This window comes from Epinephelus fuscoguttatus, linkage group LG2, assembly GCF_011397635.1.
Source record: "Epinephelus fuscoguttatus linkage group LG2, E.fuscoguttatus.final_Chr_v1".
In the NCBI taxonomy this organism is placed as follows: Eukaryota; Metazoa; Chordata; class Actinopteri; order Perciformes; family Serranidae; genus Epinephelus; species Epinephelus fuscoguttatus.
This window is the reverse complement of record NC_064753.1, coordinates 13,512,593-13,528,458: the sequence shown is the minus strand read 5'-3', so window position 1 is coordinate 13,528,458 and position 15,866 is coordinate 13,512,593. Positions and strand designations below refer to the sequence as shown.

At 41.7% G+C, this 15,866-nt stretch overlaps 1 protein-coding gene across 4 annotated transcripts in view; it reads right to left on the bottom strand.

Moving 5' to 3' along the window:
- Positions 1 to 15,866, bottom strand: part of LOC125899459 (AT-rich interactive domain-containing protein 3B-like) — a 58,935-nt gene that overhangs the window by 5,424 nt on the left and 37,645 nt on the right. For 3 of the 4 annotated variants that reach the window (XM_049593836.1, XM_049593843.1, XM_049593827.1), the window contains exons 5-8: positions 5,230 to 5,413; positions 3,214 to 3,473; positions 760 to 1,050; positions 567 to 659 (exon numbers count right to left, since the gene is read on the bottom strand). In XM_049593836.1, coding sequence (XP_049449793.1) covers positions 567 to 659; positions 760 to 1,050; positions 3,214 to 3,473; positions 5,230 to 5,413 — 828 coding nt within the window. The remainder of the gene's footprint in view (positions 1 to 566; positions 660 to 759; positions 1,051 to 3,213; positions 3,474 to 5,229; positions 5,414 to 15,866) is intronic. The other variant, XM_049593851.1, reaches the window with a different exon arrangement.

Below are 15,866 nucleotides of genomic sequence, written 5' to 3'. Positions count from 1 at the left end.
AGGCGTTGGTAAAAAAAAAAAAAAAGCTGACTACCTCTGTGCCGCATCAGTTTCTAACTGGATATCAGGAATTGTAATATCCTTTGATTCACTGAAACTTGGCTAATCCTGGATGGAGCTATTCAATCAGGTGACTCTATTATATGCTGATCTGACAGAGCAGAGGGCTCTGGCAAGAGAAGAAGTGGAGGAATGTGCTTAATGGTAAATAAGGGCTGGTGTGATAGCGGGATTGTGAGATGCTGTCCTGATCCTGCTGTGGATCACTGCTATACGCTGTTCAGGAGACTGCTATACGCTGGAGAGTGGCGATGCCAGAACAAGCAACCAGCTGTATTGTTGAGGTCGGGATGTGCGTGCAGTTAAATCATTCCACAACCAGAAAACACAGACAATTATAAAGCAGCAGCTAAAAATGTGAGTAGATACAAAAAAGGACTAAATTAGAGTGCACAAGTTAAAGGAAGTGATGGGATCACATTTCACTAGAGTTGTACCTTACATTATCCTATGTGACAAATAAATGATTGATTGATTAATTAATTAAACTCCTTTCTCATACAAACCTGAGTAGAGTGTGCCATTGACATCCACTGAGACAGTAATGCTGGCATTTCCATTGGTTGAGATGCTCAGTGACATATCCTGCTGCTTCTCATCTGCACAAACAGAAATAATGTTTTAGTGTTTTCAAAAGTCAATTTTCCCTCAAAATCCCTAAATCCCCAACAGTACTTTGACAAACTTGGCAGCACTGACCTCTGGTGGTGATGGTGGGGGCTCCCAGACGCAGGTTCATGGGCATTTGAGAAGCCATGGCCAGCAGGTTGTGTTGGAAAGCCTGCTGCATCAGGCGCTGCTGCTCCTCCGCCAGGCGGGCCATCTTCCTCTCTGGCCCCTCTCCTCCGCCGCTGGTCTCCAGCTTTTCCCTCAGCTGCTCCAGAGTGGCGGCTCTTGCCAAACCCGCAACCTGCTGGTGACCCAGGGCCAGCGCCATGGAGGGTCTTGCTGCCATGATGGAGGGGGTCAGGTCATCTGGAAGAGAGAGAACTGGAGGGTTGAAAGTCTATGCATTACTATGGGACAATCTGAACATTTAATCACATTAAATTAAATATCCACGCCAATCAGTGTATAATTACATCCCTATTTTAACTTATTAGCAAACTAAAAGATGAGAAAACCAGCAGACCTCTAGAAAGACGTAACAAAAATGGTTGTAATGTACAACACAGACCTCCAGCACAGTATGACAGAACCTCACTGTAAGAACCATTCATTTAAATAAAAACAAAACAGAGCTGGTTTGGGGCATGCAAAGGAGTCACACATCAGTAGTGACTGGGTTGATCAGACCACCTGCTGTCCTATCTGACCCCATAAAACAACTGACAGGTAAAATACAGTGCATTACACAAGCAAAACCATGGAAACTGTCAAGGTCCATAGAGGTTTTACATTCCAGCCAAGTCAAAGTGACATCAGATAAGACAGCAGGGTAATGACAGTTATCAACTGGGTCCCACTGATGTGGACTGAAGGCTTCAAAGTTCATAAAGTGTCCCCCCCAGCGTGGGAACCATGTTATTAATCAGCAGTAAAGGTGAGGGGTCTCAGCGGCCTGAGGCTAAATAGGTTTACTCATGGACTCTTAAACACCTGGATGGGCTACACACACACACACACACACACACACACACACACACACACACACACACACACACAGAGTCATATAAAAACACTTAAAATGCACACACACACAAACACACACACACACACACACACACACACACACACACCGATGGCGGGACATAGTGGAGGGAAGGATCAGGACTTGTTGCGAGAATATAATACGCAAATGTAACAGGACACTCCCACATCAGCATTCCTGCACACACATACACCCATCCACACACACGCACACACACTCACACACACACCAATAGGCCTACACACATATACGTGCACATACATTTGACAAAAACAGAACAGGTGCTCAGATGAAAACTATTTTGGAATCATGTCAGGGCTTATATATCTTGCTTTTTCTTTTGCTGTGTAATCATGCTGGTACTAAAAAACAAACCCTCCTTAAATCATTAAAACAAGTATCTAAGAGAAGGACTACTGTCTTTCAGTCATGTTTTTCAATTGCTGTGACTACATGTAGTTTTTCCAAATTGCCACAGAGGGCAGTATTTCCCTATAAATACTTTAAAGTCTGAGCACATCTGTAACTGGAAAACTCCAGTTCAATCCAACCTGTATAGAGAGGCTACATTCTCTGTCGTAAACATTTGCTCAGTTTATTATAACCTTCATGGATCCAGAGACAGATTTATGAGTGTATATGCTTGTTGTTTTTTCCAGTTACACCCTTCTTCCCCCATTCATAGTTAGACACTTGTACGTTATATCTGAGAGCTGCCTGTTTACTTGGAAGCAGACTTGTTTTTGAAGTTAACCCCCACGTACTATAAACTTGTATTTCCCAGCATGTGTATTTGTGGAATAAAGATCAGCCTCCTCTTTGTGCTGCCATGAAGCTTTGCGATAATTTGCAAAATCTTAATCATACTAACTGGTGTAAAACTCATGTAAAGCGGACAACACACTGCTGATGCACCGCTGCAGCTCGTCATATGATGCACATTGAGTGCCGCTCCTAACACCAGTAGGAAGCACTGTGTTGCAGCGCATCAACATAAGACCTCACAAAGTTCAGGGTTCCCACACACTTTGGTGGAAAAAAATTTAAAAATTCATGACTTTTCAATAAGCCTTAATATTTTTTAACGAGGGCTTTATGGGTCGTATAGTTCAAGAAATCGGGATATTTCTCAACCTCAAAAACTAGTTACACACTAGAGACGAGGTGAGAAGTCAAGATGCCACTGAAGCTGAGCATATGAGTTGCTACAGGAGGCGGGATGTACAAGGGAGCAAGTGGAGAAGAAAATGTCTTTTTTTCCAGAGGCAGCCAGATTCGAAATAGGACAGTGGCATGAAGGGTCGCAGGGTGGCCATACACAAGCGATGGCGCAAGTCTAGCCGGCGCAGCTGTGGGGTTGTTCATAGAAAATAATAATGGCAGCAGTTTGGTGATTGAGTGTTTTGGCCTTAATGATGAGGTTATTGTCTCTACTGATTCAAGAGGTTTTATTCACGTCATCAGTAGTCGCCATGTCTGGTTGTCAGCTGTATGGTTCCTACCTTTCTTCAGAGAGGGTCCTGGTGAGGCCTGCAGGCCGTTGAGGGCCCCCGAGGCCCCTGCCCCCAGAGCTGAAAGGTGCATCTTGGGAGGTGAGAGGATGTGGGGAGCTGTGCTGGGAGAGGGAGAAAAGCGGAAGAGGCTGCTGCTGTAGCTCGGACGACGACCCTCGCGTCGATTACTGTCGATGGCAGCCTGGAGCTCACCTGGGGAGCTGAGGCCTTTCCTCTCGCACTCATACGGATACAAGTACTTCATGTACCTTGAGAGGAGAACACACACATGCACAAAGCAATACATCAGATCACTACAGAAAAAAAAAGAAATCACACAGCAAGAATTAGCAGGATCTTTCAGACTTATTTGCTTAATCAAAAACATAACCAAAACCAGCTTTATTATGAATTAAAATAAAAAGTCTGTCAAATTTAAGAACATTAACTCAAATATGCTACTTATCTAAATTATACTGACTATCAGCTATTTCAATCCAAGAAGAGTAATCTCTGCCTTCAACATATTTTTTCAGGTGACCAGTGACTAAATGAGCACGTGCACACAAGGATTTAGGTTTATGGAAAAAATACAGTTAAAGCAGGAAACCAAAGAAAGTGCTGGCATGTACTGGAGTAAACTGGTTCCTTCTAATCCTGTTTTCAGTCTATATGTAAACTAATATCTCCCCTACCTAATCATGCCTTACAACCAAGTTTGTCTTATTTTAAGTGGAACAATGATATAAGTCACTGTTGTCTGATGGTTTTTTTTTATTTTGCAGTGAGAGTTTTTCCCAAAAGGTGCAAACAGGTCTAGATTTTACAATGAGTCTACCAATTAAGAAAAAAAAGGATTTGTTTCATCTGTAAAGGCTATAAATTACTTCACAGGTCAGTGTAACTTTTAGTTGGTGTTTGGATTTAATTTCGGATGAAAGAATAGACCACTATAAAGAATGATCTTTCATTTTGTCCCCAGCACTGCTATAAAAGTGACTGTATGTAAAAACCCTGTTTGACACCTGGTTACACACATAGGCATGGTTTAAAAAATCTGCTTTCTCTAGCAGAAATCTAGCTGTTAACTGTGTTTCTCTAATCCCCTACCCTGATTGTAGAAACCCCTCTTATACAAATGACATCTAAAAAATACATTACTACAGAGGCCAGAAACCTTGTTACTTAAGTGCATGTATAGGCACAGGATTAATGAGACACTTGGTATGGCAATTGTGCAAAAACATGTTTTGTATGCTGAGTATACTTAGATGACATCACAAGGGCTCTACAGGTATGCACAGTCACAGCTCTGGTATTTTTCTCCATCCCATAAGTACAGTCGGTGATTTGAAGATACAGTATGCTGACTGCATGATGGTAGAAAAACAGATCAATAAGAAGCTAAGAGCAGTGTCCATTAGATAAAGCTCACGAAGCAACGCAACACAACACAACAACCCACCAACATTAAAAATACATAAAGGATCATTAGGGCACGCTGCTAGTGGACAGTATGGAGAGGTGTTACACCTACGGAACGATTTCCATCGAGATAGCGAGAGCGTTTTAGTCATGGCTTGGCATACAATCTGTCAGTCAAAGCCCACCTTAGTCATTGTGAACTCTGACCCAAATCACATCAATAAATCTATGGGAATCAATGGGCTCTATGTGTGATGTAATGGACAGAGGGATTGAATGTGAAGAGGGAAGGCGGCCCGGTGGAGGAAACAAACCCACATGTGTATAAACACACAGGCACGGGTTAATATTGACATCCGTACTCATACTAACACACACAGAAATCCACATTCTATACAGCACATATATTCATGGAATAAGGAAGGTGCTTGTTCCCAGCTGAGAAGTCACACATTTGAGATTCCTTATTTAGTTCCCGTAAATTAAATTAGAGTTTGCATAAGATCAACATTGAACAAACAGGCCGGGTCAATTTAAAGCAACAGCAGCCAATGAAATTAATTTCGCTGGTTGTTTGGTGACACAGATGCAAAGACTTACTGTGTGCGCAGGGTAAAAGCTGCACTGGTGATGGAGGTAGGCAGATTGAGTCCCTTTGTGATTTCTCTCCAGATCTTCTTGTTGATTACCTCCACCAGGCCTCCCTTCTCTGTCACCAGTTTATACAGCATATACAGATCCAGGACCTGCTTGGCCATGATGGGGATACGATTGACTGGGGTTCCTATGGAGGACAGGAAAACCATAAAATAAATCAATACAGTATAAATCATACATCTGAATCGGAATAACTGAGTGATGCACAATGAATGCTTTATAGTGAATGAATGTATTTTAAAGTGCATTTGTGTATCACATATGCATGCATTTTTAACATGGACAATCTCAACAGTAATGGTAAACCCTGATGCTGACAAGTTCTCTTGTGTGCATCCCTGTAGAGACATATTGGCACCCAACACAGAAAATACATTTAAAGCTGCTACAGTGAAAACGACAAAGCAGGATTTATTCTAAATTATGCATTAATCCATCCACCAATCAATGCTGAAACAGCCAGAATCATTTGCGATCTCTAGATACTGATCTAAGCGCTGTCAGGATACTGTTAAGACGAGTGTGTCAGGCCTGTTGCCAGCACACCTGTTAAATTTGGCTTGAAAACATATTAGCCCAGTTAAGGCAATCTGGCTTGACCTGGAAAAGGGGATTCACAAACAACACAAAGCAAAGCGGCTCTAGACTTTTGATACAGATGCATTAATCTTGTCAACAGCTTATCTGCAGTGAGGCTTGCAGGGAGTGTGTGGGGAGGAGGGGGCAACGAGGAGGAGGGAGGGGTTGGTTCGCAGTATGCAACAGAATCAAAAAGTGCAATGCGCAACAGTGTAAGCATGAAGTGGGAGGAGGGGACTGGGGATTGTGACGACCTGCTAATCCATGGGCAGCGGTGGGTGGGGGGGCTCCTGGATAGGCCAGTATAATGAAGCTCATTTAGAGGATTGTACCGAGTAAATCCACACCCCTCTGCTGTTAGTGCTGCCGGGCCCAGCAAAGGGGAGTCGTACAGATTTGCCCTCACAGCTAATGCCAGCCAATCCTTCAGCCCCTGCACAGGCTGCTCTTAACCTGGAATCAGACTCATTAATGACTTTGTAAAATAGCAGTGTGATCAGGCCATGAAGATTAGCCCTGGTTCATTTTATTAAGTTAGCAACATGTCTAAGCTATGTGCAAGGGGCCTACGTGAACACTTGGACCTATCTAAGTGTGGAGATCAGGAAGGTGTGGCAGTACTGTCAGGACACTGTGGCTCTGACCTTTTAAGTGCACTACTTAATATTGGTTGTGAAGTTGAAGGTGTTGAAACTAAAGCTGTTCCTGCTCTAGTGTTGAATCAAAATGACTCTTAAAGTTTGTCCAGATATAGCAGACTTCCACATTTCTGTATTTGGGTGAGGTGAGACAGTTAAACCTGTTAATATAAATTATCATGGTGCAGTGGGTCTCTACACAGGGGCTGTGAAAGCCAATGGCGCTGCAATATTAAGCAATAATTGTTCAATATCGTTTCCTCATTCTGCATGTCAACATAGCAACAATGGGAAGTGAATGAAGTTTTTAGAGATTGGTAAAGGTAGTCTATACATTAAAACACACATGCAAGTGATTACAAGCAGCCAGGACAGCGTTTTAAAAAGCAGAAATACATGTAGGACTGAAACATGTCCAGTGGAACCAGTTTATTGGGTCCACCTTTAAAATCTAATGCAATCGAATACAACAGCCCTGCAAAAATCCTTCCTCTGTCGAAATGATTATGTCCACCTCCATTCACCTAAATTAATAATTAAAGACTGAATAAACTGCATTCAGTGGTGCTGGTTTTATGTAATGGAGTAAATACATAGGCCTACCTCCAAACACAACAGTAAGACTTTCTCTCACCTTGTTAAGTGAATGTAACCACAGCACCGCAGCATATTGTACGTGGTTAATAATGTTGAGCCGTTCTGGAAAAAAAGCCATCTTATCTCCAGAGCCAATTACGAAAGAAAACAAGAGGGCCTTTTGCCAAGATGCCAGCTTCCTTTACAGATAACAAGAATTGGCTTTGTACAGAGGAGAGGAGAACAATTATTCATTGTCTCTGTTAAACGCCAGGTCTGTATATTCCCAATTTAAAAAAAATAAATAAATAAATTAAAAAAAAGTACATAGAAAAAAAAGATTTGATTTTTTTTTGTCACATTTGGTATCTTTTAATTATCTCATTATTCTACTTATTTGTTACATGTTTTGTGTCATTGTGTTTATATTGTATAACTGTCCTTAAGGACCCCCTTGAATACGAGATGGTTAGTCTCAAGGGGTTAGCTATTTATAAACAGACTTATTTCAGAATAAATCAAAGCATGTATTGAGATACCTTTTCCAAATCAGCTCTAAACAAGTTAAAACATATACAGTGGTGTGTAAATGTGTATATAAACTGCAGCCAGTAATGTAACGGTATAATAGGCAACTGTACAATAAATACTAAAAAGGTCCTGTCCTCCTATCAAACTGAAAAGTAGGTCAACTTTACTCTGAAAAGACACTGTAAACTAAATGTAAATGACAGACGTTCCACTACATCTCTGGGCATTAGCTACATTTCCAGAACACGCAGCGGATCAAAGCACCAGGAACGCTTTTCTGCCAGCACCTCGTCAGTTATTTAATGCAGTGTTGGACATCAATCTTGCATCAAACAATTAGTACAACTAGAGGGGTCAGAGATCAGCCAGGGGTTATTGATGTGTGAATTAAACTGCAGGTCAGCAGGAAGCCATGTTTTCATACTGGCCCGGACGTGAACAATGAGAGCACAACAAATGAAACACAACAGCACTGGCCCCATAGTGACAGGCCAGCAGTTAGTTAGGCTTTGATTCACGCCTATGCTTTTATTCACCCTTTATCAGTGGCTGTTTCAAATCAGATCAGATTTAATATATTTACAAGGAACTTCTTTCAGAGTGCATAACTACAAAAAGCAAGCCAAAAAAGGACAGATTTCAGACAGCAGAGTTGTGTGTGTGTGTGTGTGTGTGTGTGTGTGTGTGTGTGTGTGTGTGTGTGTGTGAGTAAACCAAATAGCTATCTATGTATCTTAAGTGTGGTTGTTTTGAAACCTAAAACAGCATTAATTAGTCAACACTTGACATCATCCAGGTTTCACATTTCAGCATGGCCCGACCACATATGAAAGCGCTGGGAAAGCACCTTTGATAATACCGTAATTGACCAAAAATCACATTAGCAACACTCGGGGCAGTTAGCCAGAGAGTTTCCTAATTTGAAAGCCTGCCTTTGGTGTCCAACATCTGCTCTGTTTCCAACCCTGGAGACATTTAGCTCTAACAGGCTTAATTAGACCAGTCCAAAACATTTCTTTTGATCGCACCAGCACAACTCTGCCTCACAGTCCCATTAACATGCACTCTATTCTGCTGTTATAATTGTTCCCATTTCAACCGTATTTCTCATTTTTCTTTAGAGAAATCTAGAGACATCATGATCGCCAATGTTATGAGACCACTCCATGCCGTTACACCACACAGGCCTCAAGTAGGCAGCTATTGGGTATTTCATCTCTCTGTAAAGCCCTGATTTGTCCACTCGGTTGCTCTAAGCCAATCTGTAATTGGCTGCAGGCTTCACCTCCCATCATCCTTTGCCCCGGACTGATTTTCCCCCAGGGACAGGGCCATCAGGAGCCTAGTGATTAATGGCACCAGGGGTCAGAGGTCACTCTGGTGGGAAGTGCCGCGGCTGAGGGCCCCTGAACCACTCCCTAAGTCCTTCCTCCGACTTCCACAGTGAACACAAGAACCACACGGCTTGTCTTCAAATGGCTAGACATCAAATGATAAGGGATACAGATAGCCAGACAGAGGAGAAAAGAGAGTTTGACAAATACAGGCCTTCCAGGGACAATACTTTTGGATAAATTTGTTTAATATAAGATGATAAAGCTGATATTTTGTGCAGACAATCAATATCTTAATATTTGATAAAGTTCATGCCTGTGATGATTTCCCAGCAGGACAGAAACAATTTACAGCATTTACACTACGGAAAAAATAGTCTCTCCATCAACACACAACAGATCAATATAAAACATTGATGGAAACTCCATCGTAGAGTAAAATATATAATCAAACAAAAAGCCTTTAAGTTATTATTTTAGAAGCTAGAGCCATTGATCAGATGACACACAATTTGTAATGATCCCTTATACTGGCCCCATGCATTGAGCAAAAGCAAACAGACTGAGACAGAGACTGTACATCTGAATCAAACATTAACATTCCCCGCCTCACATCCAGCTTTCTATCTCAATGGGAGGACATAAAAAAAAAAAAAAAAAGAACAAGGTCATTTTATCTGACCCCTGACCTATTTTTAGTAGGAAACAGCTGTTCACATTAAAGGGCCTCTATAATAAATCAATTGGGTGCCCCTGGCGCCAGTAGTGGTAAATTACATATCGCTGACTTCACATGATGGGCATTTTTTAAATAATTAAGTGACAGAGCGACAGCCTTCCAGTGGACGAAGCACAGGAAATGAATTTTTTACTGAATGAGCATTGGCTGGTGTGAGGTTTCACTCACATCTACAGATGATCTCAGACATGGAAAAGGAGAGGAAGAGGAGGAAACTCCACATCATCTCATGGTCTTTGGTTGCTTTAATTCTAGCGATCAATTTAAAGATTATTCTGTTGGATTGCTCTACTTCCTTAAACTCGAATTACTCATGTGAATGCTGTTGTGAAGTGCTCATAAAGCACAAAAACACATAAAGAGCAGGGTGGAGAAAAAACAGAGGAAGATAAACACAGATGAATAAAGAAACAAAGTGGAAAAAGAGAAAAAAGAAGGCATGAAGAGAGAGAGAGAGAGAGAGAGAGAGAGAAAATTCGCTGCCTTTAGGAGGAAAGGAAGGAAGGATAGATGGTAGGGAGGAAAAAAGGAAGGGGGAGGTGTAGCCAGCTGGAATAAGACTGGATTACTGCTGTAAGGAAGGTGTCAGCCAACACAAACAGCCCCTGGCCTCATGGCAGTGTCTGAGTCCTTTCAGAGCCACCCCAGCCACCTACCCACACCTTCCTCCTACCTACCTCAACCACCGTATCTACACGTCAGATAAGACCCAACCAGGGCTACATCTCATCTCTGCACCTCAGACCGCTTCCTGCATTCAATTTAACTACATCCATTTTGCTTACTGGCTTGACTTTCGGTAAGAAACTCTGATGCCAAACTAGTAAATATACTGTCCACTGTCAAAAAGATTTCTGGACTAAAACAAGAGAAATTATCTGAATGCATAAACTACACCAGTGCACATTACTGCTGGTATTTCAAACAGCCTAAGGTGCTGTGATTTGTGCTCTTTTTCACCCACTCTTCCTATTTATGAATTCAGTTAATACAGAGCAGCCCAAACCCTTCATTTGCACGGGACAGGGAGACACTGACAGGAGAGACGAGTGTCTGGACTCCACATGCTAAGTGTTTACTTTATGTCGGGCAGCCCCCTGGCTGTTTAGTTTATATGTCCATACGTTGGGGCAGCATATTGTCAGGACCTTGCGCTACGCTGGGGCATGTTTGTTTTATTTTTAATGCATGGCCAGGGACATAAAAGGTAAAAAAGCCTTGACTGTATGGAATTTGCTATCTTTAGTCCAGGCAGAGCCACCACTCGCATGACGGACCAATTCATATCGAGTGTTAAGATATGCACCCTCCACATAAGGGAAGTTAAATGTAACGTTACACTATAGAATACATTGCTATTCTAAGCATGACGCTAAAGCCACAGCTGGTAGAGACAGACAGAGAGATAGAAAGAGAGGAACTGTCGTCTAATAAAGTCTATAATACAGTGTTGTGGGTCGATATGCTCTCTACCATTGGCTAGGTTTCATCCCTGTCATGTCAGTAAAGTGCAATTAATGTGAATTGACAGAAGCAGAAATGCAGGCACAATGAGAGAGGCGATACAGGAAAGACAAAGAAATAATGACATATCTTCTGCCAACTGTATTTAACACAAGTAAACACAGTCCCTCCCTTGGCTTGAGTTTAAACTCAAATATTAAAGCCATCCTAAAGAGTACATTACAGTGCGTACTGTGATGCCACATATATCAATCATCTACAGAGACATAAAACAATGTGCTGCAATATGATCAAGTCACGCCATGGCATGATGTGACTATATCAACAACAGTGCAATAAAGGGATTAACACATGTAAGGATAACACAAAGTGAACTACTGTGCATCCTTCATCTGCGCAAATAAGTGCCAAAACAACTGCACATGTACTATATGTCAGATCAGCTCAGAAACATTTTGGGACTTTTTCTAATGAGCCCACTTCACATTTAATCACCTTTATCGATTAAATAAAGAATACAACATCTGACTTTTAAGTAATTTTCTTGATATGCAAAAAAGTATTTTCTCTCCTATCTTATATATTGTAACACCTCCCTTATTAGAATTTGTACTGGTCTGACGAATGCAAAAGACAAATTTAAGATTCAGCCTGACATTTTAGGAAGATCGAGTACCACTAAAACCTTCTCTCTTGTCTCTTCCTTACAGTTTTCCTTCTGTCTCACTATAAAGAACAAATACTACAGGGGGAAAAAAGCAAACATCTAATGATGGATAAGTCACTTGAAGCTGTATTTACTCAGGAAACAGTGAGAGTAGCTTCTTAGTAAGAATTATTACAGTGCGAAGGCGGCCAGTATATTACAGGAGCTGTCTTCTGCACACTGTCAACTGCTTCAGACTGTGGTGTAAAACATCACAAAACTGGCAAGGCTCCAAACAACAGCCAGAAGCTGTAAATCTCACTGGGTGCTGTTCACACACTGAGCAGGCTGTCAAACTACAAATAATGACGCTATTCAAACTTAAATTACACGATTAGAAGTTTGCCAAGTGCAATCTGGCAATAAATCTCTGCGCTGACAAGCCTGATACAATTTATATGACGTTTTAAGTACTGTAAACTGTCCAGCCTTAATCTTTTGACAACTACAACAGTGAAGCATCCTTGAGCTAAAGTAGAGAGTCGAACAGAAAGACAGCAAAAGAAAAAGGGAGAGAAACATGACTCCTTCTCCATGGGTCATGAAGATGGGTCACCTGGTGAAACAGAGGGGGAGGGGGATTGGAAAGGTTGTATGGCGCGAAAAGTGAGATGGCCTCTCCAACTGTAACCCAAGTCCCCTCCATCCCCAGAGACCCAGCAGATCAACTGACTGGACCCCAATCAACACTGGCTGATATGGAGCTGACAGTGAGATGGATGGAAGGACAGATAGATGGCCGATGTCTCTTACGCTGCATGGTTATTTAGGGTGACTGCTCTTTCAATATCTGATGGTTCTCAGAAATGGCGAGGACATCTGACATGTGACATCTGACAGGTGTGCATTAGTCAAGGAAAACTTGGGTGTTTGATGTATAATCCCAGGATGCCTATTCATGTTAAGAAAAAGCAGTCACTTTACAGGAATACACCACAATGTATTTTACAAACAGTTGCTTAAAATTATTTAATTACATTTGGATTTCACAGACCGTCCAGAAAAAGACTCTTCGACAATTTAAAACAATGCAAGCATTACCAGATTCAGGCTATGATGTTTTCAAAACACCCCCGTTGTTGACAGAAAGTTGAACTCGCCCACCCGCACCCTTGTCCCTGGTTTTATATGAGAAGAGGAAAAGATCGCGAGAAGGTAGGCTAATTTATACAATGTAAAATGCCAAAGACTTGTGCTAATAACGTTAGCATGTTGTATTGGTAAGGGAAATGTGTCCAGATAAAGACAAGTGTTTGTCTGTCAGTTCTGCGATTTATAGTGAAGCCAATTTGCATACTTGTGTTTGAAATAGTCTCTGTTAAACCATGTTTAATGTGTGTTTTGAATCAACTATATAAATAAAGTTTAATTTGAACTAAACTTTACAGCGGGCGGCACGGGGGTGTGGTGGTTAGCACTCTCGCCTCACAGCAAGAGGGTTGCCAGTTCGATCCCGGGCGTGGGAGCCCTTCTGTGTGGAGTTTGCATGTTCTCCCCGTGTCAGCGTGGGTTCTCTCCGGGCACTCCGGCTTCCTCCCACAGTCCAAAGACATGCAGATTGGGGACTAGGTTAATTGATAACTCTAAATTGTCCGTAGGTGTGAATGTGAGCGTGAATGGTTGTCTGTCTCTATGTGTCAGCCCTGCGATAGTCTGGCGACCTGTCCAGGGTGTACCCCGCCTCTCGCCCGATGTAGCTGGGATAGGCTCCAGCCCCCCCGCGACCCTCAAGAGGATGAAGCGGTTAGAAGATGAATGAATGAATGAATAAACTTTACAGCACTTAACAGAGTCCTCCACTGCCGACAAGTGTTTTGGAGGTGTAACTGCAGAGTGACACAGACTCGGCTCTGTTTTGTGCTTCACAAAAAGGAAAAATTACTAGCTCAGCATATGTCTACCATGCATATCTGTTTATGCATCCACCCATTAGTGCTCCAGACTGCTTCTCCTTGTCATAGTCTGATTACTCCACCCAAGAGCCACATTTGAAGGCAAGCCACAACTATCTAGGAATGTTTGTCTTCCATTAACATCTTGTTTACCAGTGGAATTATGCAGGTGGCTGATGAATGTGCAGTGCACTAGCCAGAGGCCAGTGCTATGAGTGTGTTAGTGTGAAGCCAGACTTCTCCACACTCATAATAAAATAATCTCTATTTCATTGCCACAACTACTGTGAGGCACTGATTTGACAATTTTTGATCCTAAGAAAAATTTGTTCCTAATAACCTCATTTCTCCAGCACTACATACAGTACACCGCCACAAACTTCAGCAACCACCTAAACCTGCTGCACTGCTCATGCATGAAACATGCATATAATGAGTGAGCAGCATTTCTTCACCCTTGTTACACAATTCTGGCTTTTGTTTGTGCTGATAAAACATCTGACTGAGTACAAACTTTTATATGTGGAAACAGTAGCTCATAGACGCTCTCCATATTCTGTGCTATAAACATAATGTGTTCCGTACTATAAAAGTATTACTGCAGCACTATATGTTCCTTTATTATCTCAAGCTTCCGTGTGGAGTACATTTCCCCTTCTCACTGTAACAGGCTTTTTAAGGACCCAAGTTGTAATTGTGATTGGACTAAAAACATCCTTTGGCAAAACTAAATTTATGAGCAAGCGTTAGGTACAAAGACGGACAATAGATGACAGCTAAGACATTTACCGTGGGGGGAGGTAAAATCTTTGTTGACATATGCAATGGTTATAAACACTGATGATACAGGCCTGTATTGTGAGTTACAGTCAGTTGGGAAAAGATCAATAAAAGTTGTTTTCTATCCACAAGCTGAACTTCTCGTGAGCACACTAAACACTAAAAGGTATACAGTCATATAATGGTAATACAAAATGTATTATTAACATTGAGCTGTGTAAACATGCATAAGAATGTCTATCTAGTTTTTAAATTGGATGCATTAGATATCAAATACTTAATATTAAACCCTCATCAAGAAAACATGGACTAGAGTTGTAAGATACTGTCTTTTGGTGTCACAATTTAAAACTTAACAGCTTGGTCAAATGTAGTGGATGACCTCTGCTCTATATTAATGCTAAACTGGAAGATCAAGTGAGAGAAAAGTAACCCAATAGCTTGGCCTTGTAAACAGCCATCTCTGATCTTTGCAGAAATGTCAAGAATGTATATGTCACTGCAACATGACAATGGCATGTTGTCTGCATAATAGAGGGAGGGGCTTTGACATCAACTGTAGATTCCTGTGATGAAGCTGCAGACATCAGGCAGACAGAAAATGAGGGCAAGAGCAATATATAGAACAAGAAAGGGTTAATGGACAATGCATAAGAGAAACAATGTCAAGAGGAGAGACCCTGTGTAAGATAGGATAGCGAGAAAAAATAGAGACAACTTTATCTCCTCAGTGACAGTGGGGTCATCTGTGGCTAGCACTGGCAGCAGTTCACTGGTCAGACTGGGTACTACTGGTTTAAAAGTGTAGGGAGGTGACAGTGATGTCTTAACTGGCAGGTGCAACATTGAGAGTGTCCCTCTCCCCTCTAGCAAGCTTTAGAATACAGCTAACTGCTTCAATCAATGGACACCAAGACTGACAGATAAAGCCATCAGCTGACGAGTCCCATTTGGGGCCCAGCATCACTGATCAATATGGGAGACATCAGCTGCTATAAGCCGAGAAGAACGAGAGATATGTTGAAACAGGCAAAGAGATTGTGGGGGGTTGTGCACTCATCTCGGAAATTTCAACTCCCATCAATGCTAATTACTTTTGGCTTTTGGAATCCATGACTGGGGGTCATACATTTACCTTTCAAGGATTCATTTGATGCTCTTAATGCAGAGACTTCAAATAAGGTTAAGAGCAGAATATGCTTTACTCCTCAATTACAAACAATACCCTGTATAAAAAGGTTACACTTAATAAATCTGAAGGCCTTAAACATCTAGAAGCTTTATTAGGATTTTTGAAGACTCCAAAGGCCTTTGCACACCAAATCCGTATTTTTCACCCGA